The 27,898-nt window shown below is 49.1% G+C and overlaps 1 protein-coding gene across 12 annotated transcripts in view; it reads left to right on the top strand.

Annotated features, from left to right (window-relative positions):
- Adamts9 (ADAM metallopeptidase with thrombospondin type 1 motif 9) overlaps positions 1-27,898 on the top strand; it is a 141,169-nt gene that overhangs the window by 5,813 nt on the left and 107,458 nt on the right. For 7 of the 12 annotated variants that reach the window (XR_002391439.2, XR_015439206.1, XM_087181635.1 and 4 more), the window contains exons 4-11: positions 17,359-17,648; positions 19,140-19,223; positions 19,317-19,432; positions 20,361-20,401; positions 20,482-20,620; positions 23,877-24,023; positions 25,183-25,324; positions 27,174-27,278. Coding sequence is in view for 10 of the 12 variants with exons in the window: in XM_087181635.1 (XP_087037761.1) it covers positions 17,359-17,648; positions 19,140-19,223; positions 19,317-19,432; positions 20,361-20,401; positions 20,482-20,620; positions 23,877-24,023; positions 25,183-25,324; positions 27,174-27,278 (1,064 nt within the window). In the remaining 2 variants the exon portion in view is untranslated. The remainder of the gene's footprint in view (positions 1-17,358; positions 17,649-19,139; positions 19,224-19,316; positions 19,433-20,360; positions 20,402-20,481; positions 20,621-23,876; positions 24,024-25,182; positions 25,325-27,173; positions 27,279-27,898) is intronic. The other 5 variants (XM_013068093.3, XM_004871595.3, XM_021249663.2 and 2 more) reach the window with 5 other exon arrangements.

Here is a 27,898-nt window from a genome sequence, read left to right as displayed (position 1 = left end):
TCTACTTAATGACAGTTACCATTAGAAATCATCCCTCAGTTGGGCCCGTGTTTTAACGTGTTTGTTAAAATGCTTTTCATAAAAATGTGTGGACTTCATATCTCTAGAACCATGTCTTGTCTCCCTATTCTTTATTTTTAATTTTATTTTTAAAATTGCTTCAACAAATTAAATAGTTTCTTGGGGTCTTTATGGTACCTCCAAACCAGACCCAAATTCAAGACCAATAGAGTTCCTCAGAGGCTTCTCAAATGATCACTTGTTTCGTCGTCTGTCTGCATCCAGTGTTCCATTGTGACAGCATCGGGTGCTTCTCTTCTCCTCTCTTGGAAGTGTTACTTCTGAAGGACACCATTTAATAGAAGACAACAGCGAAGTAGCCAGGTTTAAGGGCAGGGCACCACGTGTCTGTGGGCTTCCTTGTGCCCTTACCACCAGGGCTGGATGGGAAGGAGTGGGGTCCTGGCAGGAGACCGACGGCCAGCGTGGGGTGGGAGCTGTGTTCAGATGACCAGTTCCAGGTGCTCTCGTGGTGCCCACTTTGCCACCAGCAAACCTCACAAGCAAGTCCTTTGTCACGAATTTTGGCCGTGCTATTAAGACCATCGACACTTTGTTTTCCACTTCCCACATTTGTACCAGCAAAAGCATATTTTAAATATGAGTCTGTGTGTAGCATGAGCTAGAAAGGAAATATGTGGTTCTTCCCTTTCTCTGTAGTTAGTATATATTCACAGCACCCTGAAATACTGTCTGCACTGGTAGTCATCAAGGAGTGATGTTTGGTGGCATTCTTCTGCCCCAGAGTGGCTACAAACCAACATCTTAAAAACCGATGCATTGTTTTCTCATTCTGTATTGGCGTTGTGCGAGGTGTATTCCCTACACGGTTCCACTTGATCTTTGGTGCCTACTTATAGAATGAGCCCCATTCCTGCCTCCTTGGCACCTATGAACAAGCTGAAGCTGAGACACACAGGGACAGTGCCCTGCCTGAAGCCCCATGGCATATCCACGGGAGCCCACGCCTGTTTTACTCCATGACCTATCTAAAGTGTGCCCAAGCGCGTGGAGTGGGGAGCGTCTCGACAGTGGCCTTCAAGAAAATACTCAGCAATCAGTTTGTTAAGCGCATTGCCAAGTTAGTAGATACTCAGTTCTGGGCGCAGGACAAGTCCTTGTCATATCCTATTAAAAAGACTAGGAAGAGCATTCTCAAAGGGTAAATATTGAGGATGATGGAAGGTGCCTTCTTTCCCACAGACACTTGTGAAGTGCCAGTTTTTACCTTTCCTTCTGATTGTCGCTGGCTGCAGAGCCGTGTGGTGTGTCTCCCCTCCCCCTGCGTGGCGAGTCAGGGGCCTGGAAGTTGGGTTGGCTCTTCCAGAGGTTCCTGCTGGACTCTGCTGCTCTGGGTTCTCTCTTCCAGCTGCTTCTATACCCCCTGTTTGAATTTAGGTACAGGAGATTCAGAACAGTTGGAAAGAGTTCTGGAATATGTCCCGATTTGAAGCACCATTGGAGGGACAGAGCAGCAGGGCATGGAATCTTGGAACGCAGGCAGTGACTACAGATTGGGGGTGGGAGTCGTCCCCCTCCCAGGGAAAAAGGGCTGCCTCCCAGCAGGGTCCATTTGGCACCGAGGTTTTCCCATCCAAGCAGGAGCCATGGTTGGTAACCTCCAGGAAATCTCTGCAGAACCCTGGAAGTCTCACACAATGCAGGTTCTTCAAAAACGAACAAAGCATCTAGCAGGAAGTGAGCTGGAGCAGAGTCAGATTTCAGTAAGTGCTCCGAGTGACTCAGGTGTTCAACTAGATGTGAGAGCCGCTGCTGCAGCTGAGCGTGGGGCAGCAGTCACCCCCCAGCCTCCCTGGCTTCTGGGTTCTCCGGACTTGACTTCCTGTGTCAGTGCCTTCCAGGTCTGTTCTGGCGGTGAGGGAGGTCAGCCTCAGGTCTTCACTCAGCTAGTCCTGTCCAGATGAGACAGAGTCACAGGATGCCCAATTAGATATCTGTTCCAGGATGATACCTTGCCTCTGAGTACAGCTCTCCCGCCTGCTTGGGACCCAGCCCAGCCACCGGTCCCCGCTGCCCTGGCTGTGGCTGCAGTTGCCACACTGTGGGAAGCCCAGCAGGGCAGGGCAGGCACTCGGGCTGTTGCGAACTGCCCTGTACAGATGGGAGCGTTGTGCTCATTTCCCATTCTTGGTGTATAATTCTCAGAAAAAGCATGTGAGATAGCGTATTTCAAAGACCTCTGAAGAAGAGTGTGATGTAATAGAAACTTCGTGGGTTTAGAAAGGCACCTACGACCTTGTGTGTTCATTCATGCATGCGTTTTTTAATTTGGCCACAGAGCATTAATTGAGCAACTCTTGGCCCGGGATGTATCTCAGTGGCGCCATGCCTGCCTGGTAAGTGAAGGTCCTAAGTTCCATCCCCGGTACAAAAAAATAAAAAAATTGAGCAGCTCCTTTACACCAGGAGGATAAACCAGGAACTCTCCATATTCCAGGTAGTTGGGTGATGCCAAACACATTTTAGAATACAAAGAAAATGTGGACCTTTCACTTGAACTGAGTATGAAATAATGCAGGCTCCAAGGACTGTTTAGCAGAGGGTAGGCAATTACTGAATAACACATTTTTAAAAAATTAATGAAAACAGAAAACAACACACTGTAGTGGGAAGGGAGACATAAATACCAGACCCAGAGACGATCTCCTGGAGCTCTGTGGTAACCAGGGCCAGAAAGATTCCCAGGGCGAGCGAACGCTGGACCTGGCGAGCAGCAGTGTTTCTTCATTTGTCTTTTGTTCTGCTGTAGGGTCTTCTGCAGCGTGGCTTTGTGACTGCTGTGGCCCCTCCCGGGGCTCCTCAGGCCATCCGAGCTTGTTGCGTGCAGCCCTCCGCCCCAGCGGGCCCAGGGACAGCCTGAGGAGCCTGCAGGAGGGCGCGGAGCTCTCGAAGGCACTTCTGCTCCTGCACACGGCTGGCTTCCACACACAATCCTTAGTGGTGCCTCCTTTGACCTGACTTTCACAGAAGGAGTTGGTGGTTCTTATCAGGGAACAGGACAGGCTTCCTGGTAGGTGTGTGTGGGGGTGATGCTGAAGGCCAGTAGACAAGACACTGCCGTCCTGTTACAGAAATTTCTCCTTCATCCTCCCATCTCAGCAAGGCTGGTTGTTCTTTGTTTCCTCGGGCATTTAGGGATTGTACACTCCCTGACCGATCAGTCCCACTTCTAAGGAAGCAACTGGACAGTTGTGTGAGGGTGTTTACGAACCTCTCAGTCCTGGGTTATTGTAGCAAAGAAAAACAACCCACCCGGCCCTGAGGAGGAGGAGGACAGGTCAGTGAATTGGGGTGCAGACCTGTGCTGGCATCGGTTCACTCTAGCACGCACAGGGACACCCGGACACGAGCGAGCTGGTGATGAACTCATGTGTGAGGTGATCCCAGGTGTCTCAAAAATGGAAACAGAGGCCTAAAAATACTAGCGATTGTATCTGGTTGCCGGGAACATAGGCAAACAAGTTTTGTGTTCTTGTACGTTTTTACTCTTTTGCCATGATTCTATGAGTTTCATAATCACAAAATACAATTCAAACGTGGGGGTAGTGGCTTGTGGGCATTTTGTAGCCCATGACACGTGTCACTGGAGACCAGCTGCTGGGGCAGTGCCGCGCCCCTTGGGACTGAAGACTGGAGGTTTTGTTTTTAGATAGTCTCTCAGACACAGCACAGGCCTGCTGTGGCCCTCAGAACTGGGTCTCTGTCTCATTCGCTGGGTTGCCTCCTGTCCGACGGACCTGAGGTGGCCATGGTTTGGTCTTCACCAGGTCCTGGGGACTCTGGTCATCACTCCCGTTAGAGTGCACCCCGACCTCCTGATTGGATCCTCATGCTGCCGGCACGAAGGCCGGGAAAGCCGAGGCGATCATTAGAGCCGTTGTTCGCCAGGCTGTTATGTGCGCAAGGGCTCTCTGTGCTTCACACTTTACACACTGTGTTGTGTAAGACGGCCGTCAGCTCTGAAGGGTAAGTGCTAGGGCCGCTGCCTTACAGTGAGAAACATTACAGCTCAGAGAGGTTGAGCAGTTTGTCTAAAGTCACCGAGCCGCTCCAGTGGGCCTGAGCTTTGAACCCAGGTCCGGTGCTCTTGTACTCGGGTGCGCCACATAGCGAGCAGACACCGGCGAAGGCTGCCATCCGGGGGACTGCGCCTCACTCTCGTTCCCAGAGCGTGCTCTTCGGCTTGTGTCTGGTTCCGCCCTCCCATGACCTACTGACAGTCTCATTCGTTGAGCACGCGTGTTTTAATCCCGGCCGCCAGGAAAACTGAGACAACGCAGCCCGCGAAGCTGACTGGCCCAGGCCACAGAGCTCGCGCACCCGGTTTCCTGGCCTGGCTGCAGGGATGTTTGGCGCGCTCCTGCTGGCCGCGGCTGCCTTTGTGGGAAGTCCTCCTGCTGCCAGGCGCTCTGGGCTGCCTGTCTGGACCTCGCTTGGCCTCAGGAGGGCGTCCTGGTGCTCAGATCCCCACCGGGACGCCTGGGACTCACCAGCGGTGTGGTGTCTCAGGCGCTGGCCTCTGCACAGAGCCTCCTGGTTGGTTATCCAGTAACCTTGGATCCCGTTAATAATTCAGCCCAGTTAGCTAACTAGACCAGCGGCCCTGGGAGCTCCCGGGAGTGAGAGACAGAACCAGGGCCCCGAGGAGGGCGGCATGGAAACAAGTCCGGGACAGCGCGGGGTCCAGGAGGTGCGGGAGCCTGGCCTCACCTCACCGCTTTCCGACCAGTGACGAGGGCGAGCCCGCCTGCCGCGGACGCACCCTGCGCAGTCGCGAAGGCGAGAGCCGGTGGATGCGGCAGCCCAGCGAGTGCAGGCCCGGAGCGCTCAGAGCCAGCGCCTGGCGCAGCAGCAGACAGGAAGCTGCGTCAGACACAGGGGTGCGAGCCTGGCGCAGAGAGGTCCAGGACGGCGCCTGAAGCGTTGAGCGGAGTCGCTCCTCTGACTTTATCATTTTGTCCCATTTCCTTTCACTGATCCCTTTTTTGTTCCTTACCAGTTTTTCTTTGTATTCTTCAAAGGCTGTCTGTGTAATAAACAGTCAGTATAAGCGGTGACCTCTAGGATTCACTGTGAATTATTAGAAAATTACTGGTTTTTTTTTTTACTGTTTTAAGCAACTATACTCTTATTTATTTTTTGAGACACGGCCTTACTGTGCAGTGCAGGCTGGCCTTGAACTCGCTGTGTCCCACAGGCTGGCCTCCAGCTCACAAGATCCTCCTGCCTCAGCCTCCCGAGAGCTGGGACTGCAGTTGTGCAGCCCCACACCCAGCCTAATGACTGAACTCTCCACCTGATTTCCTCAGCTTAATTTGCTTCTTGGGATTTATATAAAATACCACTTTTCTTTTTCTTTTTAACACTGAGATAAGTAGTGCATTTTCCAATGAAATTATGGAAGAATCATAGTAAATATTTCTAATATGGAAAATTTTATTCTTTTTTTTTTTATTGGTACCAAGGATCACTAAATCTCCGGCTCGAAATTTTTATTCTTTCATTTGTTCTCATTTATTCTGTTTACTTTAAAACTTTTTATCTAGTTTTTTAAGAAACATTTTATTATGATGGTCTTCAAGCATATGCAAAGTAGAGGTGGCAGTTAAATAAACTGCTGTCCACACATTGGTCACTTTTATTAATGACTATGAGTTTTCCAAATTCACTTCTTATTTTTGTTGGTGCTGGAGTATTTTAAAGCAAACCCAAGATGTCGTGTATCTCTAAATATCCCAGTATATAAAAATGAAGATATTTTTCTACGTCAATGAGATATTTTTTATTATGGTGAGCAAGATTAATAGTAATTTTTCCCATCACTGTACAGTATTTACATTAGAACTGCTCTGATTCTCCCATTTCCTTTTTCATTCTTTCTTTAAAAATTAATTTTATTGGTACATTTTATGTATACAATATAATGACATTCATCCTTGGAAATTTGCAGCTTTATATAATCTCTCTTGGTTCTTATTTTTCCCCATTTCCCTGCCCTCCCTTCAACCCCTCCATCCTCCCTATTTACAAAGACTTGGTTTCCATTTTTTCATGTTAATTCCATTCCCTTCTTTCTTTTCCCTACCCCTCCCACTTCCCCTTCCCCTTTGCCCCTTTTCTTCCTAGTTCACATTATCTATTATACCTTTTTTAATCCTTATTTACACTTTCAGTTTCTCACTAGAGAAACTATTCGGTATTTACACATGTGTGTCCTATTTATTCACTTAAGAGTATGGCCTCAATGTGCATCCATTTAGCTATAAATGTCTCTAATTTCTCATTCTTTATGGCTGGGTAGTACTCCATTTTATTTTTAAAAACCCACATTTTCTTGATCCAGTCTCCAGTTGATGGGCATTTGGGTTGCTTCCAAATTTTAGCTATCACAAACTGTGCTGCTACGAACATGGGTGCACATATATCACTGTGGTATGATTATTTTAATTCTTTGGGGAAGATTCCCAGCAGGGGAATAGCGGGGTCAAATGGGATTTCCAGTCCTAGTTCTTTGAGGTATCTCCATACTGATTTCCACAGTGGTTGCACCAGTCTGCACTCCCACCAGCAGTGGAGCAGGGTTCCTCTTTCCCCACAGCCCCACCACCATTTGTTATTGGTTGATTTCCTTTTGACAGTCTTCAGTCAGAGTGCCATCTGAACAAGGTCTGCATGTTGCATTTCCATTTTACCTACTAGCTGTTCACTTGCTACTTAAAATGGTTTTCATTCCGTGTTGCTTTCACTACATCTGGCTCTGCTTGTTTCCATTCCACTTCCTATGGTCATTGCCTCGGCTTTTTTCATCTTAAGGTTAGGATGCAGTGGCAAAGACTTGACGGCTGAGCCAGTCCCCAGCCCGCAAGCAGGCCCAGAGGGAGCCTGCCTGTCACTTCTCAGAGCCGTTTAGGTGCACGCAGTACGGGGGTTCGATTGTTTTGACCCTTAGTGTGTAGAGCCCTGATAGCCTGGTTGACTTTTTCCTGCAGAAAGAGACATCCTAGTTACAGCACTGACTTAGACCACCTTTGCTACTGTTTGGATTGAAGCCCAGAAGAGCCAGGCAGTAGTTGGGAGTGGGAAGTGCCACGTTGGGCTGCCTGTCCCGCACTTCCTGCCCAGGCGCCCACTTTTCTTGCCTCCTCCCCACAGATCTGGGGAGCCCCTGTCACTTCGCTCTGGGACCCGGTCTCCGTGTGGGCGCTTGTGGATGTGTTCAGCTTCCCAGAAAGCACCTGACTCGGGGTGCGGTGCACGTCTTTCTTTACAAAGGCCCTGAAAATCAAAGAGGCTGAAGGGGGCAGGAAGGGTCCTTTAGGAATGAACGGGCTGTTTTCAAAGGGAAACATTGTAGGACTTCTTGGATCTAAGGCCACTCACTTCATCGTGTGCTATTTTATCATGCCATTGAGATTTAAGATTTGTAACTTTGTATCCACCAAATTTTGCTTCCTTATGATAGATCGGGTTGCTACAGTCATTCTTGTAGCCTCTTCTGGTGAGTTTTTCATTTGTGTTTTTTTGTGTGAATCAGATGTCTGCGTAATCAGATGATTCTGTGTAAACACAAATCATTGATGTGTAGAAAATGCTCTGGTGTCATTAAAGGAGCCTGCATACCTGCAGTATGTGGTTCAAGGCAGGCTTTGCGTGAGGCTGGCCGGCTTTGAGAAGGAATGAAATAAATCGGGTAATGTTGTTACATGTTTCCTTTTCTGCTGATTCTTAATTCTCAGTATGTCTTTAGCATTAGAGTAGGGAATGAAAAATGTGCTTGGTATATGAAAAGAGTTAAAGTGGCACTCTTCTGCTAAGATATTTAAAGATTCTTTTTGTTTTCTATTAGTATTTCTTAGTCTTTTACTGAAACACCTCATACACAGTAGATTTCATGCCAGCACCAAACATGCAGCAGGACAGTGTGGTGGAGCCGCGGTGTACAGTGCAGCTGCACAGAAATGGAATAGGAAGGGCTTATTCAGGGTTTGCTGTTCACAGCCATGTCTAGGACAAGAGAACAGGCCTGCTGTTTTTATTTCTAATTAGTATGCAGAAACACGGATTCCAGTGTCCAGTGGGTGTATCTGTGCAGGGTGTGGCCCTCACACTCCTCACAGGTGAAGTCAGCTACAGCGGAAGTCCTGCATGCTTAGGAATGCAGATATGGCTGAAATTTGCCTCACTCCTGTAATCTCAGGACTCTGGAAGGCTGAGGCAGGACAACTGCAAGTTCAAGGCCAACCTAGCAATTTAGTAACTACTTAGTGAGATCCTATCTCAAAAATAAATAAATAACTAATAAGTAAAAAGGAGATTGGGGTGTAGCTCAGTGCAGAGGCCTATTCAGTTCCTAGTACCTCAGAAAAGAATGCAGGTATGTTGTTTTGCATGTGTGTTCATGTGAGCACACTCTGCTGGATTTTGCCCCTTTTGAAACTTAGGACATAAATTTTCATCACTGTGACTTTTGCCTTATAAGATATTAAGAACTCTTACATTTTTAGCAGTGAAAGAAACTGTAGTAAAAACCTGCATTCCATCCCCTCTCAGTGGGTGAGAGGATCAAAGCCCAGCACTGCCTCATCATGGAGCCAGGGGAATGGCAGCTCCGGGCTCTGATCCCAGGCCAGGGTCCCTTCCGGTGGTGACACACAGGAAAGGCTGCCTGGAAAGGACGTGTTCAGAAGCACGAGCCCAGTGCAGTTGGGTGCACCTGCTCTCAGGGTGAGGGCGACTGAGAATAAACTGGTGACATCGTTCAAGGCACATTCGCAAGCCTGTAGAGAACGGAAGTGGGCCCTTCATCCATTTAAGGAATTAGGGTGTCATGGCAAGAGCTGAGCAAATAGCCACAAAACATGATTTAAAAGTAAATGAATCCATGGAGCTCTCTCAGCTGGGCCAGGGTGCTGGAGAGACGCCCGTCGTCAGAGGGTGGATGCACCTGTGGCCACTCACTTCTGTGGCCGCTGAGACATGGGCATTGGGGGCATCAAGGGCCTGGCGTGCAAACCCTGTGAACTGGGCGATCCCTGTATCAAGGAATGGGAGATCTGCTCCCCAGGGCCTATCACAGCTTTGTGGAGAGCAGCAACGCGCCTGCCTGTGACTCCCAGCAGGCACCCTGAGCAGTCCCGGGGGCCCCAGAGGCTGCAGTGAAGAGTCAGGCAGCAGATGAGCCACACAGCGGCACTCATGCCAAGGGACAGGGTCACCACAGCCCTTACCACTGGAGGACACCGGGTACCAGGCCGTCCCGACATTTCACGAGGAACTGCAGCCATTTCCACACCACAGATGAGGAAATTGAGGTGCAGATGGCCAAAGTGACCTGTCCAGGGTCATGCAGATTGGATGCAGAGAAGTGAGGGTTTGAGTTCTGGTCCCTTTGCCTCCTGAGCCCCAAATCTGCACTGACTGTACGTTCCTCCCACACCCTGCAAGTGCTGCAGGCCTAGATGGCCCTGTCCTGGAGGCCTCCAGGAGGCCCTGTTGAAGTGCTGATTTTGGATGCATTGGATTAAATTAAATTACTTTATCTGTTTCCTTTGAGTCTTTAAAATAGTGGCTGCTAGAAATTCCTGACTTCATGTGTGTGTGGCTTGTATTTTATGTCCACAGGAAAGTGCTAGTGGACAAGCCCCAGCTGAGGCACGGAGGGGCCTGGGAGACCCAGTCAACTGCAGGCAGCACTGGCGAGGGTAGCCGTGCAGCTGCCACTGCCAGGGCAGAAAGCCCCACGTGCGCATACTGCGTAGGGGAGAGTGAGTCAAAACAGCAGTTCCCAGAGAATATTTTGCAAGATGTTAATAACAAACCAAACAATCCACTAGTAAAATACAGGCCTGGCTAACTGGAGCATTTTGTGCTACTTCAAATGGACATTGTTTTAATATGTTCTTGAGTTGTTTCAGGAGCCTGTTTGCTCATTAGTGAACAAGGATAATGATCCAGACCACAGGGGCTGCTGTGACAATATCTGAGTCAACTGTATGAAGCACAGCTCTCAGCAGACCTCAGATCGCATGCATGTTGCTCTTCCATGGTGTTTTCCAAGAGTACCTCCTCGAGAAGAAAGTGCATCTGCACTGTCCCTTCACGTCCTCCTCTCTCCAAGAGTGTGTCAGCCCCCACCCTGCCTCTTGAAGGCCAAAGATCCTGTAAGTTTGCAAATGATGGTCAAGCAGATGTAAGCTGGTTCCTTTCTTGCAAGACCTCTCAGAGCTTTTAAAATACTCCTGTGCATGGAGAACTTTCTAGATGTGAATCTTGTGTAAGTGTTTTGCAAACCTGATTTATTTGTTCTTGGAAATATCTTTTAGGACTAATCTCCCATAAACCGCTCTCAGAAACATTGCTCATAAAGGTCCAGGCCAGCCACGCAGGAGCCCCTCCAAGCCCGGTCTCCCCACCGCCCTCCATGCCTGTTCAGGTCAGCACTGTGTCTGCATGCTGCACACAGGCCCTGGACTGCCTTTTCTGTTCTAAGCAACACCTCATGGTCTGTCAACAGAAGTCGGCTTGGGAACAAGATCCAGACATTACCTGGGGATTCACTCTTGTTTTTAAAGCTAGCAAATTGAGGACCCTAAAAGAAACTCAACCCTGTCGAGGTTTCGTTTGTAGTACACATTGGAGCTTTAGACATGCAGAGCAGCCCTCTGCCTCCTCAGCCCCTTCTCCACCCAGTTGCTAGAAATGCATTGTTCCTTACTGTCCACACATTCGGGGGTTTTCCTCTCCCCCACACGGGGCTTATTTATTCCTCTGGGAAAAAGCCTCTCAGCCTGCCGAGTCCCTGTCCGAAGGCTTCCTCAGCTACCTCTGAGGACAGCCCTGCGTGCAGGCCTCAGATCCGGCCAGAACCCGGAGGGCAGGAACTGCCTCAGCTTCCGCCCTGCTGCCCTGCGCTGTCTGTCCCCCTGGAGCTGGCCGGGAAGTGGAAGTGGTTTGTTGCCGCATCTGTTCCCTTCAGTTAGACCTGGCTGTGTCTTCTCACTGTCCACATGCACGACTTGTTGTCTGGTTTGGAAATTGGTTGTTCAGTTCTTAAGATCCTTCCTTCCTTCCTGTGCAGATTTCCTCCCCACCTTTCCGCCGCCATCTTTATGAGACTTTTTTCTAAAATGGAATGATTCTGTTTGAGAAACTCTAATGCAGTGTTCTACTTTGTAAAGAGAGAGATGTTTTGCAAACTATTGGTAAAACAATAGCTACTAATTATTAATACCACCTCGTTAAATATTTAATGGAGCCTTCCTGTGTGCTGTCCCCTGCCCTACATGACTTTAATGCACTATCTTACCCTTCACTGTTCCCCTGGAGATAATTGCTATCATTATTCTCATTTTATAGATGAGGAAAATGGGGCTTCCAGGCAGGAAATTGCCCAAGAAAGGGCAGCGAGAGCCCTGACAGGCAGGAAGGGCGCCAAGGGGAAATCATGGAGGTCTCCCATCCGCTGCTTCTCCCTGTTCGGCTCCAGTGGACAGAAGAGGCTGGCTGCATGCCTGAGGCCCCACTGTGGTCCGTGCTGGGGACGCCCTGGCCCAGTTAGACCATGAGGTCACAGGTGCTGGCTCTGTGCCTTAAGGAAGTTCAGTTAAATTTTGATAAACTTTATGAAAATAAAAAGCAATGATTAACTTCACACCGTTAATGTTAACTTTGGAGCTTCAGCTCAGCCCCAGTCGGTGGGAAACACTTCAGTGAGTAACCGGCGAATAACAGGGCCTGGCTGCTCCTCTGTGAAGTAATTCCAGTTCTTAGTAATGTGCAGAGCACGCCACACTGCCTTGCATCATGAAGTGAAAAGCTCATTTGAAACGTTTCACCATTTAATCAGCAACTATTGTGAAAATGTTTGGCAGTGGGTTTTTAAAAATAATGATTTCTTGTAAATTTTTATAATGCTTTATTCTTTTTTTGTTGTTTTTTTTTGGTACCGGGGATTGAACTTGGGTCCTTGCGTTTACCCAGCAGGCTGTGAAACCACTGAGCTAAATCTCCGGCTATAATGCTTTATTCTTAAGGACTGAGCCCAAGTTACTCTTGTTAGGTTGTACCTTTTGTTGTTTCTAACATGCCTAGGCCAGTGAGCTGGGCATGGTGACACACAGGAGGCTGAAGCAGGAGGATCACCACAAGTTCATGGCCACCCTGAGCTACATAGTGAGTTCAAGGCCAGCCTGAACTATGTATCGAGACTCTGTCTCAATAACAAGCAAACATACCTGGCCCGTACCTTGCACAAAATAGCTGTTTAAGAAGAGTTTTTAGGGCTGGGGATTTAGCTTAGTGGCACCGCGCCTGCCTTGCAAGCACAAGGTTCTGAGTTCAATCCCTGGTACCAAAAAAAGGAAGAGTTTTTAAATTAATTTATAAGAAATTCTGTGTACTTTCTTATTCAAGTTTCAGAATAGCCTTAAAACGGAATACACACATTTAAGAGGTCAGGGAACTTAGGCTGGAGACGTGACTCAGCAGAGGTCTTGCGGGTGTGAGTCCTGGTTTCCCACTGCTGCCTTTGCCTCAGGGTGGTACCGGCAGTGTCAGGAGCAGAGGGAGGCATGGTGTGTGCTCGCTTGTCCCACTCGAGAGTATAAACACTCACACCGGTGTGTTACTCTCATAAGCCGCACAGAGTTTTTAAGCACATGTAGTCACTCTGCCTTAAATGGTTCCCTTAGTTCTCACTCCCACTATGGTTTTACTGCACAGAACGGCAGCAGTGCTTACCCCTTCCTGGCTGAGCCTGGGCACTGTGAGCACTTTGCACGAACGGTCTCCAATACTCCCCAGGCGACTCTTGGCGATACACCTGGTCCTGCTCCACTGTGCGGGTGGAAGAGCAGGGCCGGAGCCAGGCACTGTCCGAGGCCAGGGCGCGTGAACCCCTTAGCAGGTGAGTGGCCGGTGTGGACGCACCATGGTGTCCGCCCTGTAGGCATCAGGGCGGTAGCAGTTTCGAGTCACCTTCAGGTGGGTCCTTTGCACTGTGGCAGAGCTGCATTGCCTCTGGCGTAGTGACACGAAGCACAGCCGCCCAGAAGAGCCCCTCTTTGACATGCCTGCACTTGCTGGCATCTATGTATGAGGCTCAGATTGCTGACACTCTCCACACGTGAACATGCGTGTGATTCTTGAGGAGCCAACATGCTCCTTTAGGGTGTGGACCAGGCAGTGTTTCTCACAAGCTATTTAGTAAATGTGACAAATTTCTGAAGACTCCTCAAAGAAAAGACCTGCAGAATGGCATCCTGTGTCTGAATGTCTCATCTGAGCTCAGTAAGAGGCAAGAAAATGGAGAAGCCACTTGGAGAAACGATTTGGCCCTTCCTCAAAAGGGTAAACACAGTTACCGTGTGGACCACAGTCCTACTCCTGTGTATACCCGAGAGAAGCTAAAACAACCAGACACAACCTTGTGCATGAACCTCAACAACAGCATTTGTTCAGTTGGGTTGTCAAATGTCCACCCAAATGTCTAGCAGTTGATGAGCAGACAAACCTAACATGTTGTACCCATTCCGGGGGATATTTGGCAGTAGAAAGTAGTACAATGCTGACACACGTCACAGCCTGAATGACCCTTCAGAGCGTGCTAGGTCAGCGGTGGTGAACCTATGGCATGCATGCTCATGCTGCAGCCACCTGTTCACTATCACCAAAAGCTCTCAAAGGCTCATCTCGAGATGAAAAAAGCTAGGCACAAAAGGCCTCATATTGAATGAGTCCACTTGTGACACACCAGGGTGGGCAGGTCCATAGGAGGAAAATGTAGTTAGTGATTGCCAAGGGCTGGGAAAGGGTAGAATGAAGAACGACCGGATAGGAGTAAAATTGCCTTTGGGGGTAATGCAAGTGTTCTAACATTAGCAGTGGCAATGGTTGTACAGCTCCGCGAGTATGCTAAAACTGGCCGTGTTGCATACTTTGAGAGGGTGAATTCAATGGTGTGTCCATTTTATCTTGATGAAATTATTATTGAAAAGTTTTGATAAACGTAGAGCTACCCATGAGAAAAAAGTGCAAACTTCTGTAGACCATTTATACTATGCTTTTCACAACGGTGAAACTTCATTTAGGCCATTCTTATAAAGCATATCAGCAAAGTGGCATTCTAAGTTCCTGAAACACTAGCCTGGATTGCATTATGCTAAAAGGCTCCTAAATGGAAATGCGATGACTCTGCGTCCTAGTGGCATTTGCGCCCTTGGTGTGGAGCATTCTCTGCCACCACTGCTCACTTCAGGGCAAGAAGAGCAAGTTTATAGGAGACAGTGTCTGTCTTAGGCCCTTTCCAGTGCTAAACTTAGAATTGCTTGCTAAGATGATCAATATGCTAGAAATTTTGGGAGCTAATTAGGTCAACAAATATGATTCTAACTCATCAGGACAAAAGGTCAGATGGATGAAAGACTGAGAAGTGTTGTGTATTAGTCGTCGTGGTTGATTGTGAAGAAATTTGTTCCTTGCATCTGCAGGACACACACAGTATACTGAATTACTTCTTTGATATAAAGGTTGTGAGTGAACGACGTATCTTCTAGAAATGCTGGCACTGATGTGAGGTGTTCCATTAGCAGTTCCACCTTTTGTGATGAATGTTTCTTTCTCCAGCTCCGTGGGAATAAGCGCACCTTGTTTCCAGCTCAGGCCTCCTCCTGGGGTTTTCCCATGCCCGGGTCCCGTGGTGATCCTGAGTCCCCTCTTCCACACACTGTACTGTCCCCACCTTGCACAGCCAGATGGCTTCTTACGGTCCAGGGGCCACTGACAGGAATCAGTCATAAACCTGCACACACTCCCTAACTGCACCAAAGCACAAAGGAGAAACTGGCAGAAATGAAGTCACAGTTCGGTGACAGCAGGCAGGAGCTTGGGCACCTCACCACAGTCACGAACAGTGCAGCAGGGCAGCAGATCAACAAGGAAGGAGAAACTGAACGGCTGTAAACCAGCTACGTCCAGCGGACAGTTCGGTACATCCTGTCCCGTGACAGCAGAGTACATGTTCCTGCGGTGCCCGTGCGTGGAATGTGTTCCAGAACAGGCCGCTTGCTAGGGTAGGGGGAAAAGGCAGTAAATTTAAACGGCTAGAAGTAATACAAAGGACCTTTGCCAATTAAAATGTAATTAAATTATAAATCAACTACAGAAAAAAATGGGAAGCTAAAAAAATGTGGAAATTAAACAGCACACTGCTAAATAACCACTAGGTCAACGGTAAATCAGAAAATATATTGAAATGAATGAAAATGGAGAAACAACATTCACAAACTTAGGGGATGCTGCTAAAGCAGAGTTTACAGGAAAACTGGGCTGCAATCATGGTATTACAAAAGAAGAAACATCCTCATTCAACAGGCTAACCTCGCACCTTACGATAGTGTGTGTGTTGGGGGGAGTAACTGATCCTAAATCCTGCAGAGGGAAGGAAATAAGGATTATAGCAGAAATCTACAGAAAATAAAAACCCAATATAAAACAATCACGACTAACATTTCTAAAAACTTTAAAGCCAATTATAGTAAAATTTTAGTACCAATTATAATAAATTGAATTAAAATGTTTGCAGAAGACATTAAGCCAGGAATATTTTTCACAAAGTAGGCGATGTATTTTCTTAATATATTAAACTACATTAAATTTTCAATATGTTCCACATTCCTGTTATAAAAAAAAGTCATGAAAATAACCACCAGGAGCTGCCTTTTGCCAACTCAGATTCCCTTGGAAACCATCAGCCAAAGCAGACGCCCTGCCCAGGCCTTGCTGTGGGCACCCAGTTGTTTTTTCTTTTTCAGACAGGGTCTGGCTATGTAGCCCAGGCTGGCCTTGAACTCACAGCAGTCCTCCCGTTGCAGCCTCTCGAGGCCTGGGATTACAGGCCTGTGCCACCACGCCCGGCCTAAAGTTGCCCAGTTCTTGAAACCTATTTTCTGTGTCTGTGAAACAGAAGTAATTTCCTCAGTAAGGAACATGTGAGATAATGTACATGAAAGAACTGCTTTGATGCTTGGTTTAGAGGAGATAGATTGATCAGTATCTATTCTATATTCATTTGATGATTTAAAAATTAAACAACAGTCTGATTGCTCATATTGCGTTGGTATGCGTACGTAAATATGTGTGACAGAGCAGAAGAAAAAGTATTTACTGTTGAACTCTAGCGCGCACCAGGCTTCATGCTGGTCATGTTTTCTGTAGTTAGGTTATACCTGTCTGACAGTAGGGAGAGATTGTTCGCTGTTTTAATAATTACTCAGACGTTCGAGTTGGATACAATGTGTGTCCTGGCCTAAATGGCTGTAGTGGCCGAACACCTGGGCCCTTCCAACAGGCAGCCGTTTATAATCTGCTGCCACTGTCCGTTCTGTGCCTCGTGCTTCACCACTCAAGCGCACCTCTGGGCCGGCAGGGTGAAGGCTTCGTAGCACATTCACGGGTGAGCCGCGAGGTGACTGACTTGGTCTGGTCTCTGCTCAGTGTGTTCTCTGCCCACTGTGTTTCATGTGGCTGGCCATGTACAAGTTGCATGTTGCTCCTAAGCCTGTCAGTGTGGTGACAGATACAGGTCACTTGGGGCTCCTGTTGGGCACGGAGTGAGGACCAGGTTGCACCAGAAAATGGCGCTTCCCTGAGCTTCCTGGCACTGCCAGGGCGGCTGGACCTGGCCGCTCTGTGAGCAGAAGATGGTGCAGCAGCCGAGAGGGCCAGGCTCCCTGCCTGAACCCTGGTCCCGACTGCTGCCTGTGCACACCCTCTGACCCCTCAGCTGAGCGCTGAAATGGGCTCGCTAAAAATTTGGAGGCATGGAATAGCAGGGATTCTGTCCTTGTATTATGAGCATTGCAGTGGCCGAATGAGGTAACGGCGCGCCTTGTAAGGTGTGCTCTGCCCTCCTCTGCGTCTCCCTGCCGCCTCTCAGCTCTCTTTCTGGTGTACACCATTGGGCACCAACGGTGATAGGCGTGAAACTGCTCCATTCTCATCGTCTAGATCTGCGGCTCTGCCCTCCACCCTGCCTGTAGCTAGAGCCAAGAGCCTGCATCCCAGCCTTTTGTCACATAGCTGGAGGAATCGTGTGCAGTTTTGCTCTCGTCCTTCCGTGTGCGTGTGGCAGCCTCCCAGGGAAGCTGGTCTGGAAGCCTGGGTCCCTGGGAGGCGTGTGGGTATGCTGCTGGGTGGCTCCTCATGAAAGGGGACCCATCACTGGGGTGTGTCATCACATCAAATCCCTGACGTGTGATGGTGCCGTCTGCTTTCTTACAGGACATAGAAGCAGCCGCAGGAAAAACAGGAGGAAAGGCAGCAGGAGGAAGTGGGGAGCGACGATCCACCCGGCGGGCGACGTGGCAGCCCTGCACAGTGGGTCGGCAGCTGAGCCGCCCGCTGCACTGGGGAACCGGACCGATGGCCTGAGGGACAGGGGGACACGAAGGAGGACCAAGCGCTTCTTGTCCTACCCCCGCTTTGTGGAGGTGATGGTGGTGGCGGACAACAAGATGCTTCTGTACCACGGAGCGAACCTTCAGCACTATGTTTTGACCTTGATGGCCATTGTAAGTACACTCAGAAGGTCGTCTACGGGGAAGGGGCTGCCCACAGCGCCCGGGGAGCCCTCGGCCGGCCTTCCAGCCACTGGGAAAAGCAGAAGGGAACTTAGGGTTATTCACTGGCTGCCTTTCTGTAACGACGATGGTGGTGATCCATATTGAGTGGTTGTTCTGTGTTTTATATGAAATTTAAATCATTTCCCACTTAAAAGGCATAATTCTGCTAGGGTGGATTATTGCCCCATTTTATAGCTAAGAAGACTGAGTCTTGGAGGAGTTAGGTCACTTGCCGGTGGTCACGTGAGCTACCAAGGTGCCTCGACCCCTCCAGCACGTGACCCTCAGCCTGTCCCTTCCCAAGTGCATGTGCTTGGGTTTATGAACTTCCTCACTAGTGTGGCTCTCCAGTGATACAGGACTGTTGTCAACCATAGTCCCCGGGGAGCTTTAAAAACGCAGTCACCACCTGTCACATCTTACGCAGCACCCTCAGTACGTAGCCCTGCAGTGAGGTCTGAGAGTCACTTTCTTTTTATACTTGGAAACACCAGCAGTTTGAGGGCTGGGGATTTAGCTCAGTGGTTCTGCTGCCTGCCTCGAAAGCACAAGGTCCTGAGTTCGATCTCCGGTACCAAAAGAAAGAAACCCACTGCCTGCGGTGCTGCCATCTGGCCCCACTGCTGCGGCCACTCCCCTGGGTACCCCAGTGCTGACCCCACCCCTTTCCACCTCCATGTTCCGGTGACCAGGAAGGGACGACAGGAAACCTGACCAGGCTGGCGTGGGCTACTCTCTGTGTCCACCCTGTAGTTCCTGTCCTAGGAATTTTGATTACAAACATGAGCTCTGGCCGCACGACCGAGGCTCAGAATTCCCGCTCTGCTGCTCACCATGCACCTAGCTGCTCTGATCCTCAGCTTCCTCCCTCGTTACCGAGGCTGTGACAGACCTGGTTTAAGGTTTCACTGTTGCAACTAAATGCAGGTGCTTATCCAGTGTTCAGCAAAGATCTAGTCCACAGTGATGCGAGTGTCAGCTCTCAGAACCAAATGTAGCAGCACAAGACATACCCGAAGCAGGTTTCGCAGGGTTTGGGGGTATAGGCAGGTACAGCTCAGAGAACTGTGAAGCTCAGCAAACTCGGTCCGTGTGCGGCTCTGGGGAGGCGACCAGGACTTGGGGTGGGGGAGGAAGCTGCAGCAGAATTAGCATCTGGTGTTTTGGTACAGAGAGCTGCTGAGTTGCCTGGCAATGTGATCTCAAGGGAAAATGCCCTGGAATTTAAACTTGCTCAAGTTCATTATGACCTAAAACTGCCATCTGTAGATTCTACGGAGAGACTTTAAATAAATGTTTGTTGAATGAATGAAAATTCACGACTACAAAATGCATGTGTTGCATGAAACATGAAAAGAAGCGCAACCCGGCCTGAGAAGTGAATGCTTGTTGCTTACAGAGAGCTCACAATTAACTTTGAAAAATTTATCTCGGTTGCAGGTAGCCTCTATCTATAAAGACCCCAGTATTGGAAATTTAATTAATATTGTTATTGTGAACTTAGTTGTGATTCATGATGAACAGGTAATAAAGTTTTTTTCTTCTATCTGTATACGAAATGGCATCTCTGATTGGTGTGGCCAGCAGAAGCCAACCGTAACTCTTCTCTGTGTTTAGGAAGGACCTCCCATATCTTTTAATGCCCAGACAACATTAAAAAACTTCTGCCAGTGGCAGCATTCGAAGAACTACCCAGGTGGGATCCAGCACGATACTGCTGTGCTCATTACGAGGTACATGCACTTCTGCTTCCTGCAGTCCCTGTCTCGGGCCAGGGTGTTGGGCTGTGGTCACGGACTCAGCCCTGGCGGGGGTTTCTCGACCTGCACCCTGCTGAGATGCGGGCCTGGGTTGTGAGGGTCACCTTGGTCAAGTTCACCGCTGTCAGTGCCGCCAAGGGCCCCTGGGAGGGCAGGAAGGAGGGCCAGTCGGAGCTGAGGCCTAGCAGCTACTGGCAGGAAGGAGAAGCGTGTTCGGCCGACCTCAGCGTGAATGCCCCTCCAGCAGGGCAGCTGCCCTTGCCATTGAGGGGTTGTTGCCATCCAGCATCCGATTCCAGTGTTTCTGGCTTGCGTGATTATGCAAGAAGCCAGAAATAGGAGTGGTGGTTTTTTTCAAATGTGAAATCTCATGAGTTTTAAAGGTACTCCTATCTTGAAAATGTTTAAAACATTGTAGCAGAGCAAGAAGGAAAGTCGCTGGCCTACTTGTGCCTACATGGTGGGCCGCCCTGATAATGGGGTGCTAACCGCTGCTTTCGTGGTCTTGGGGATTTGGAGGGGCCTTGCACATACACCCTCCTGCTGAGCCACACCTCCAGCCCTCTATTGGCTCCTAAGTAAACTAATGCAAAGCATTCAGCACCTTCTCAAGGATATTTTCAGTCTTCTTTATAAAATTCCAGTTGCTTAATGTAAGGCATGGGGAAGTCCTGCTCAGAGAGGTTCTGGCTTCTCTGGCTGACCTGGCAGCACAGACTTCTACTGCAGCTTTTAACCTGGAACTCAGGGCTTCCCGAACTTTTCTGTGTTGTAAAGCCCTGGCCTGGTTAGTTTGCTTTCTGTGACCCCGGGCACTGTGGTGAATGTGTAGAAAACTGAGGTATTTGCATGCATTGGTTCACACTCGGTGCTGCAAGGCCTAACACTGCTCTGTTTTCAGGCAAGACATCTGCAGAGCTCACGACAAGTGCGACACCTTAGGTGAGTCCCCTGCGTGTGTCCTCGGTGGCCAGAACAGTTTACTGCATGTCTCCGTCACCAGCCACAATCGCTTTTTAAAGTAAACCCTTGTTGTTCTTGCCCCCTTCTGATAGGTCTTGCTGAACTGGGAACCATTTGTGATCCCTACAGGAGCTGCTCTATTAGCGAAGACAGTGGGTTGAGTACAGCTTTTACAATTGCCCATGAACTGGGCCATGTGTAAGTTTCTGCTTCATAATTTCATTCAGTTCCAAGCAACCAAAAACTTTTGTTCCTTTGCATCGGTGAACATTTACTTGACTGTGGAGGGTATAAGATACTTCCCAAGCCACAGCAGAATTGCAGGATTTGAAGCTTTGAACCTAATTGGAAGAAATGACTTTGACTTCAGAAAGCTGAGTGAATGTAGCATGCCCTCTCTTGCATGGTTCATGTGTGTCTCTGCTAGCGTTTGATGCGTACAGCTTAATAGTCTGCCTTCCTGCTGGGAGCAGGAGGCACCCGGCCTTTCCACTCTTCCTCTGCAGGAGAGGGTATATTGACTTGGAGAACTTTCCTGACTCAACGTCTCTTCGAGGAGGGTCCCGCAACATTGCTCTGGCCCATAAGATTTTTACGAATCCAGATCTGTCCCGGCTATAGCTAATCCAGATGCGGAGCATCTGGGAAAGTAACAGCCTCTCTGGAGGAGAGGAACAAGCAGAGACACAGCGGGAATCATTTCCCAGTTAGGGTCACCTAGTGGCCATTTGAGAATGACCTTTCCCTTTGGCTCTTTAGGGACAGGGCACTTAGGACATGAGGCAAATCCATGTGAATTTTCTAGAAATTTCTCTGATTGTTGAACTGCATTGTTTTCTTTCAAAATGAATCACTCACATTCTACATTTTTGAAATGATTTTCTCCAAAGATGCATTAGTACAGTAGAGCTGTACATCAATTTGTGTGTCGGATACTAACTTTATTTAGAGCTAGCATCTATTACCCAAGCATTTTTACTCACATAGTTTTGTAAGATACCTTATATGCAGTGTGATGTACTAGGCATAGAGCAAGATGTGTGTGTATATACACGCATACACACACACATACACACACACACACACAGGCAACTCCAGGTCAGTTCTATAAAAATGGATATACTTTAGTACCTTTTGGCGGTATTTTAAGAGCACACCCCTTTTCCTCCAATGAGGCACTCTCAGGTGACCAACACTAGAGCATGTGAGAGAGGCCTGGCTTTCAGTGCAGCAGCTGGGCTGGCCCAGACCTGCTCCGTCAGCATCTCCTCTGTCCCCCACCCCAGAGGCATCTTCACGGGATGCAGGGGCTCCTTGAGGAGAGTTCTAATCCCGGCCCCCATCTAAGTAGCCCTGTGACCCTGCTCCTGTGATCACACCCCTCTGTGGCTCAGCTCCTCATTTGCGAAATGTAGGTAATAGTACAGTCAGCCCTGGGTGTCTGGGGGGGGCTGTTCCCAGAGCCCTGTGGATACCAGCATCCTGACATGCTTGAGCCTGTCATGCAGAGAGGTGTAGCAGCTGCATAGCACTGGCGCACACCCTCCTGAACACTTGAAATCCACTCTTGCACTGCATCGAATGTACTTCCCGGTGCATCGTGAATGCTGAAAAGCCTTGGTTACTGTTGTTTAATAAGTGCTCAACCAGGCTGGGGGTGTATAGCTCAGTGGTAGAGGCCTTGCCTAGCATGTAAAAGGCTCTGGGTTCATCCTCAGAACAACAATAATAGCAATAATGCTTTCCTTAAAGAAATGTTCCTTAAATATCTATTTAGCCCCTGCAATAAGCAAATTTGCCTCATGTGTGACAGAAGATACATTTTTTTTAATATAACAAAATAAACTGATTTTACCAAGTCATGGTGGAGTAGGGAATAAAGACCAGACCTATTGTGCATAGAACAAGCTAAAGTTAGAATGCAGTGCTTGTCTGGAGTTTATCAGTATAAATACTGCAGTGACCATGTAGCCAGGAACTAGAAATCAGGACAGTCATTCTTTTAAGAAAACAGACTCTTGAGCATTTAAATTATTAATTACTAATAACCAAGAAAGATTGAGTCTTTCCATTCCTATTGTCCAATTGAGAGGCCTACATTCTTTTTTGGGGGGATCAGGGATGGAACTCAGGACCTTACGCTGGTGAGGCAGGCGTGGTGCCACTGAGCTATGCCCCGGCCCAAGGGGCCCACATTCTTTTAAAGAAAAAGAAAACACAAGAGAAATTCGGATGTAGACTCAGTGACTTTTCCCTTTTCCCCTCCCTGTTCTGGGGTTGAACACAGGGCCTTCTCACCGAGTTATATCCCCAGCCCTTTTGATTGATTGATTGATTGATTGATTGATTTTCAAGACAGGGTCTCCCTAAATTGCTGTCTCACCCAGGCTGGGCTGCAGTTTTCCATCTTCCTGCCTCAGCCTCACGGGGCGCAGGGATCATAGGGGTGCACTGCCACGGCCAGCAGCAGCTTCCCCTTCCCGTGAAGGGGCCACACTGCTGCATGACTCCCTTACTGCGTGCTCAGGATGAACGCGAGGAGGGAATGCTTCAGCTCACTGAGCAGCAGCATCTTCCTGGGCAACAAGAGGTGGAGGAGCCTCCCTGGCCCTGTCTGCAGATGGACAGCTGCCTGGGCAGAGAGCACTGTGTGGGCGCAGAACCTGTGCTTCTGGGCCGAGGAAATGCTTGCATTGCTTCTCTCCCACTTCCTCTGCCTAAGCCAAGAGGGGAGAGCATGTGCTAAGGCTGCTGCCGAGTCCCCTCGGGCCTCAGCACGCTGGCAGCCCTCCCAGCCTCTCCGCAGAGCCTGGGGTCGGTTAGGAAACCTTGGTGCCTGACTCTTCAGGAAATGTGTGCCAATCGGCCGGTGCTGGCTCGAAGTTCGGAACTACTTGGCACCCTGTATTAAAGCAGCCGATGGGCCGCTGTGGTTTCCACGCTCACACACTCCTGAGCTCTGTGCCGCCTCTGAACACCTGCAGCGCTGTCCGGGGCGTCGAGGCCATAGGGAGCCTCTGATTAGGAAGGTTTGGCTTTAGTTGTAGACATGACTGACTTTCTGTATTCATAACAGTACCTCAGCTGGCCAAGCTCTTGACTAGAAATTACCCTTCAACAAATTATTAGGAATTCCAGCTACTGTATTCTAGCACCAATTACAGCACATTCAGAGTTTATGCAGTTCCAAAAAGTACACTTAAACCCCCAAAATGGCCCAGTATGCATCTTTTTATTCGTTGAAGGAGCTTTATATTAAATTGAGTGAAAGTTCTGTTGTGTTCTACACTCTGTCTCGAATTGTCTTAAATTTTATTCTACTCACCTGATTGAGGTTCTTATCCACAGAACAATAGCCAGTTGATTTTTTTCTCTGAGATGTGTTCTTGACGCAGTCGTGTCAGCACAATCCTTGGGTGTTCGCTGACATTCTCCTCGCTCCTCACGGCTTTAGGTTTAACATGCCTCACGACGACAGCAATAAGTGTAGAGAAGAGGGCGTGAAGAACACCCAGCACGTCATGGCGCCGACCCTGACGGTCGACACCAACCCCTGGATATGGTCAAAGTGCAGTCGAAAATACATCACTGAATTTTTAGAGTAAGTCTTGAAATTTCTTTGAGCACACACCTCTGGAATCTGGCTACATGGAGTGAACTAGTTGTGGGGAAGAAAATGCAGAGTCAGGCATTCCTTTCAAGTTGTTCTTTTTGTTGACATTCTTCGAAGGAGGGAAAACAACTCTCTCATCCGTGTGGTCCCAGTCTTGCCAGTGTTTAGAACATTCCAGACTGAGCAAAGAAGAGGTTTGGATCTCAGAAGGAATGTGGAAAGGGTGCTGGATTCGAGTAAAGCTTTGAAATTTGCTCAGTTTTGGAAGAGTGAGTGTGATGCCGTGATGAAGACCACAGTATTTGTGGACTTTTCACTCAGCAGTTTTGGCTTGGGAAGGTCTGGGATCTGCGGGTCCCAGGGTGGGATTCTCGGTGGACGGGAACTGCAGTGCTGTCAAGTCAAGGATTCGTCTCTCTCTTTCTCTCCCCTCTTGCTTTTCTTTCTTATTTTGTTTTTGGCTTTCCCACTAGGCTGCTCAAAGGCCCATTTACGTTATGCACCGCCCTGTGTGTGGCCCTGTGTGTGTGACAGATGTATTCTTCTTCTCTCCAGATGTAGGAAAGACCAGGGGATGGTCCCTCAGCCCCGGGTGTGTATTCCCACAACCCTAGGGGAGAGGGGTTTGTTAATCAGGACTCGCTGGGTGTGAGTTTCTCAGGAGAGATGTTTGTAGAGGAGTGAGAGAGCTAGAGGGTCGCCGTTTTTCTTCTCAAGCAGGTGGTACAAGGTGTTCTCTTCTGGGAGTCTGTAATTCACTGACTCGCTCATCCCTTCAGCAGACATTCAGTAAACATCTGTCGCAATGAGCAGGCCCCAAGCGTAGATGAAACAGACACTGTCCGTGTCCCCAGGAAGCTTACAGCCCATTGGGAAGGAGTACAGTAGACAGTTGGCCTGGATGTGATCAGTGCTGTGACAGATACATATTTCCGGCTGACTAGGTCATGTGCATAGCCTGTACTTTGACACAGTGCACACCAGAGACATGACTTCAGCTTCTAGACTCACCCCTGGTGGGGAGAACAAAGCCGAGTCCAGAAGGAAACCCCCTTTGCTGCCGTTACATTGGTGGGGTGACCTTTACAGGTGCCGGGAGCTGCTTGCAGTCCCTGTTTTCATATCTGCCTGTGTCTGCTTCCCACAGCACTGGATACGGTGAATGTTTGCTTAATGAACCTGAATCCAGACCCTACTCTCTGCCTTCCCAACTGCCGGGCCTCTTTTACAGCGTGAATAAACAATGTGAATTCATTTTCGGACCAGGAGCTGAGTTGTGCCCGTACATGGTAAGTATTTAGGGGTTGTTTCCGCCCTTGACTGTTGATCCTGGGCTTCTTTTGATCCAGGGTTTCCCGTGAGACTTTCTCTGACACCCAGGGAACAGGTGAGAATGAGGCAGGACGAGGAGGGCACTGCGCAGGGCCGGGCGATCATGTTGGCCGCCCGGGGGAGACGCGCCGTCACTGGCATTTACCTTGGGCAAGTGAGGCTCTGAACGCACCAGGCCGCGGAGCTGGCAGCTGCAGCACCGGCGGCTGCTCCTCCTCTTCTCCTTACTTGCTGTACCCGTCCAAGTGGCCCAGATGGCAGGGGCAGAGGCAGTAAAGGGCACCCAAGGGGCACCTGCCCCAGCTTTTCAAGGTCTTGTCCTGGCACCACCTGGCGATCAGCACTTCCAGTGGTGCCCAGCTGGTGTGGGCTGCGAGTTTTGGTGCAAGCGGCATGGATGCTTGGACACTGGATGTCGTCAGGCTGGAGAGGAACACAACCAGGCGCTGTGCGGAGAGCCTTCAGAGACTGCATGATAACCTAGAGTGCAGGGACTCTGTAGAAAAGACCTTTAAAGTGTGGGTGGGGCCGGGGATTCAGCTCAGTGGTTTCTCCACCTGCTGCGCAAGCGCAAGGACCGGAGTTCGATCCCCGGTACCAAAAACAAAACTGTGAGTGACTCAGTCCATAATAGCGTTCATTTCTGTTATTCATGGTGGCATAGTCAGAGTCATGGAAATGGACAACACAAGGAAGGTCAACCATTCAGTGGAACAGTGTGTAGCAGTTGGAAAATGATCGACACTTGTAATACATACTTGTAAGAGACTGAAGTTAAACAGCAGGATAGACAATTTATAGAGTATGTTCTCAGCTTTAAATGGAGGGCAAAAACTACAGGAAACACAGAGTAGTTTGGGACTTTTTTATATTTTTTCAATTAAGTTCTTATAACTTCTCAACTTCCCTACTGTAAGCATGGTTTATTATAATAATTAGGAAAAAATCAGATTATTTTTAAAAAGTGTCCCATTAAATAGATAGATGAAAGGTATCAGTCGGGATAAATCAAAGAGGTGGGCCTTTTGCGTGGGTGGATCTATGTGCTCTGGTGTGGAGCTTGGAGCAGAGGGTGACCACATTGCTGGGGTGTCACAAGCCTGTGGGAGAGCACTGCGGGTGGAAGTAGCAGGCGCTGCCCGGGACGTGGCCAGCTCTAGGGAGAAGGGCATAAGGAAGGGAACCTGGGGTGCAGGTCCTTGAGCTCCCTGTGAAGTTTCTTTTCCTTAGTGGGCCAGTGGGTACATGAGAATCCATTGTGTTCTTTTTTTTTATACTTTTTTGGATGCCTGAAACGTTCCACGGTATTTTGTCTCTTCTTTTCTCTGACACCCCCCTAAAAACCTTACAAATGATTCATAATATGATTGAGATACCACTTGGCCCTAACAGAAGAGAACCACAGCGCACTAGTTCTGAGGTCGCACAGAGCCCAACAAGTCAGAACTACGACAGCTCACCTCAAAACCTGAATGCACCCCACACGTTCCAGGGTGGTACTGAGCACGCCCCGTCCCCTTGAGCCTCGGTGACCCAGGGAGGTACACGGAAGACCCCAGTGCCATGTCCATGTCGGATGTGCAGTGCTCCCCTTTTACACTCCACTGTCCCTCCAGGCCCAGAAGCACCTTGAGGGCTGTTCTTTACATGCCGTGGAACGTTTCTCGGTTTGCCATGCCCAGAGATGAACCCTTTCCCCAGCATTTCCCCAGGTTGTCATCGGCAGAACACTAACTGAAGGGGATTTGCTCTGTTCCCTGCCGACTTAATCTTACTGTCTCTTGCTTGTTGTTCAACTGAATGGAGCAGGTGCAGTGTAGACGGCTGTGGTGCAACGTGAAGAGAAAGGATCAAAGCTGCCAGACGCAGCACACGCCCTGGGCTGACGGGACGGAGTGTGAGCCCGGAAAGGCAAGTAGCGCCCTTCCATCCTGTTTGGGGCCGAGCACGCGAGCTGTGGCAGCGTTTAGGAGGCAGGGCAGTTCAGTGAGTCTGACGTAGCTGCGTGTTTGCTGAGGAGGAGAGATTGGCCTGGTGTTGACACTGAACGTCCCTCAGGGCCTGGTACAGCGGAGGTGTGCTGCATTACAGCCTCAGTTTAAGACCTCTCGGGGTAAGACTTGCTCTCCTTCGCAGTTTGCTGACACCGCAGTGTGCTTCTGAGCTGAGGGGGACACTTAGTGGATGACAGTGTTTCTATTTTTTCTCTCACTTTTGCCACTGGGACACCATTATACAGTCGATGGAGCGGCTTACAGTCAAGGAGATACGGAAGCTCTGATGCTGCCCAGACACAGCTCCGTGCTCGGTCTCGTGAGCTGGTGAGAGTGGCCCTGATTTGTCCATAACTGAATTGTATGTGCGGTTTGTGTGGCCAGTGACGAGTTTCCCCCACACCTAGGGACAGATGCACTGAACCTGCTGCACCTGGTTTGCGTCTCCAACAGTGGTGCTGTTAGTAAAACTGCCATCAGCATCACCAAAAATTCCAGTTGTGAATTTCGGGGCGTGGTGGTGCACACCTGTAATCC

This window comes from Heterocephalus glaber, unplaced genomic scaffold, assembly GCF_053883595.1.
Source record: "Heterocephalus glaber isolate CG9 unplaced genomic scaffold, H.glaber_assembly_v1.0 deba00001472, whole genome shotgun sequence".
In the NCBI taxonomy this organism is placed as follows: domain Eukaryota; kingdom Metazoa; phylum Chordata; class Mammalia; order Rodentia; family Bathyergidae; genus Heterocephalus; species Heterocephalus glaber.
Note: the sequence above shows the minus strand (reverse complement) of the source record. Positions and strands in the feature narration are given on the sequence as shown.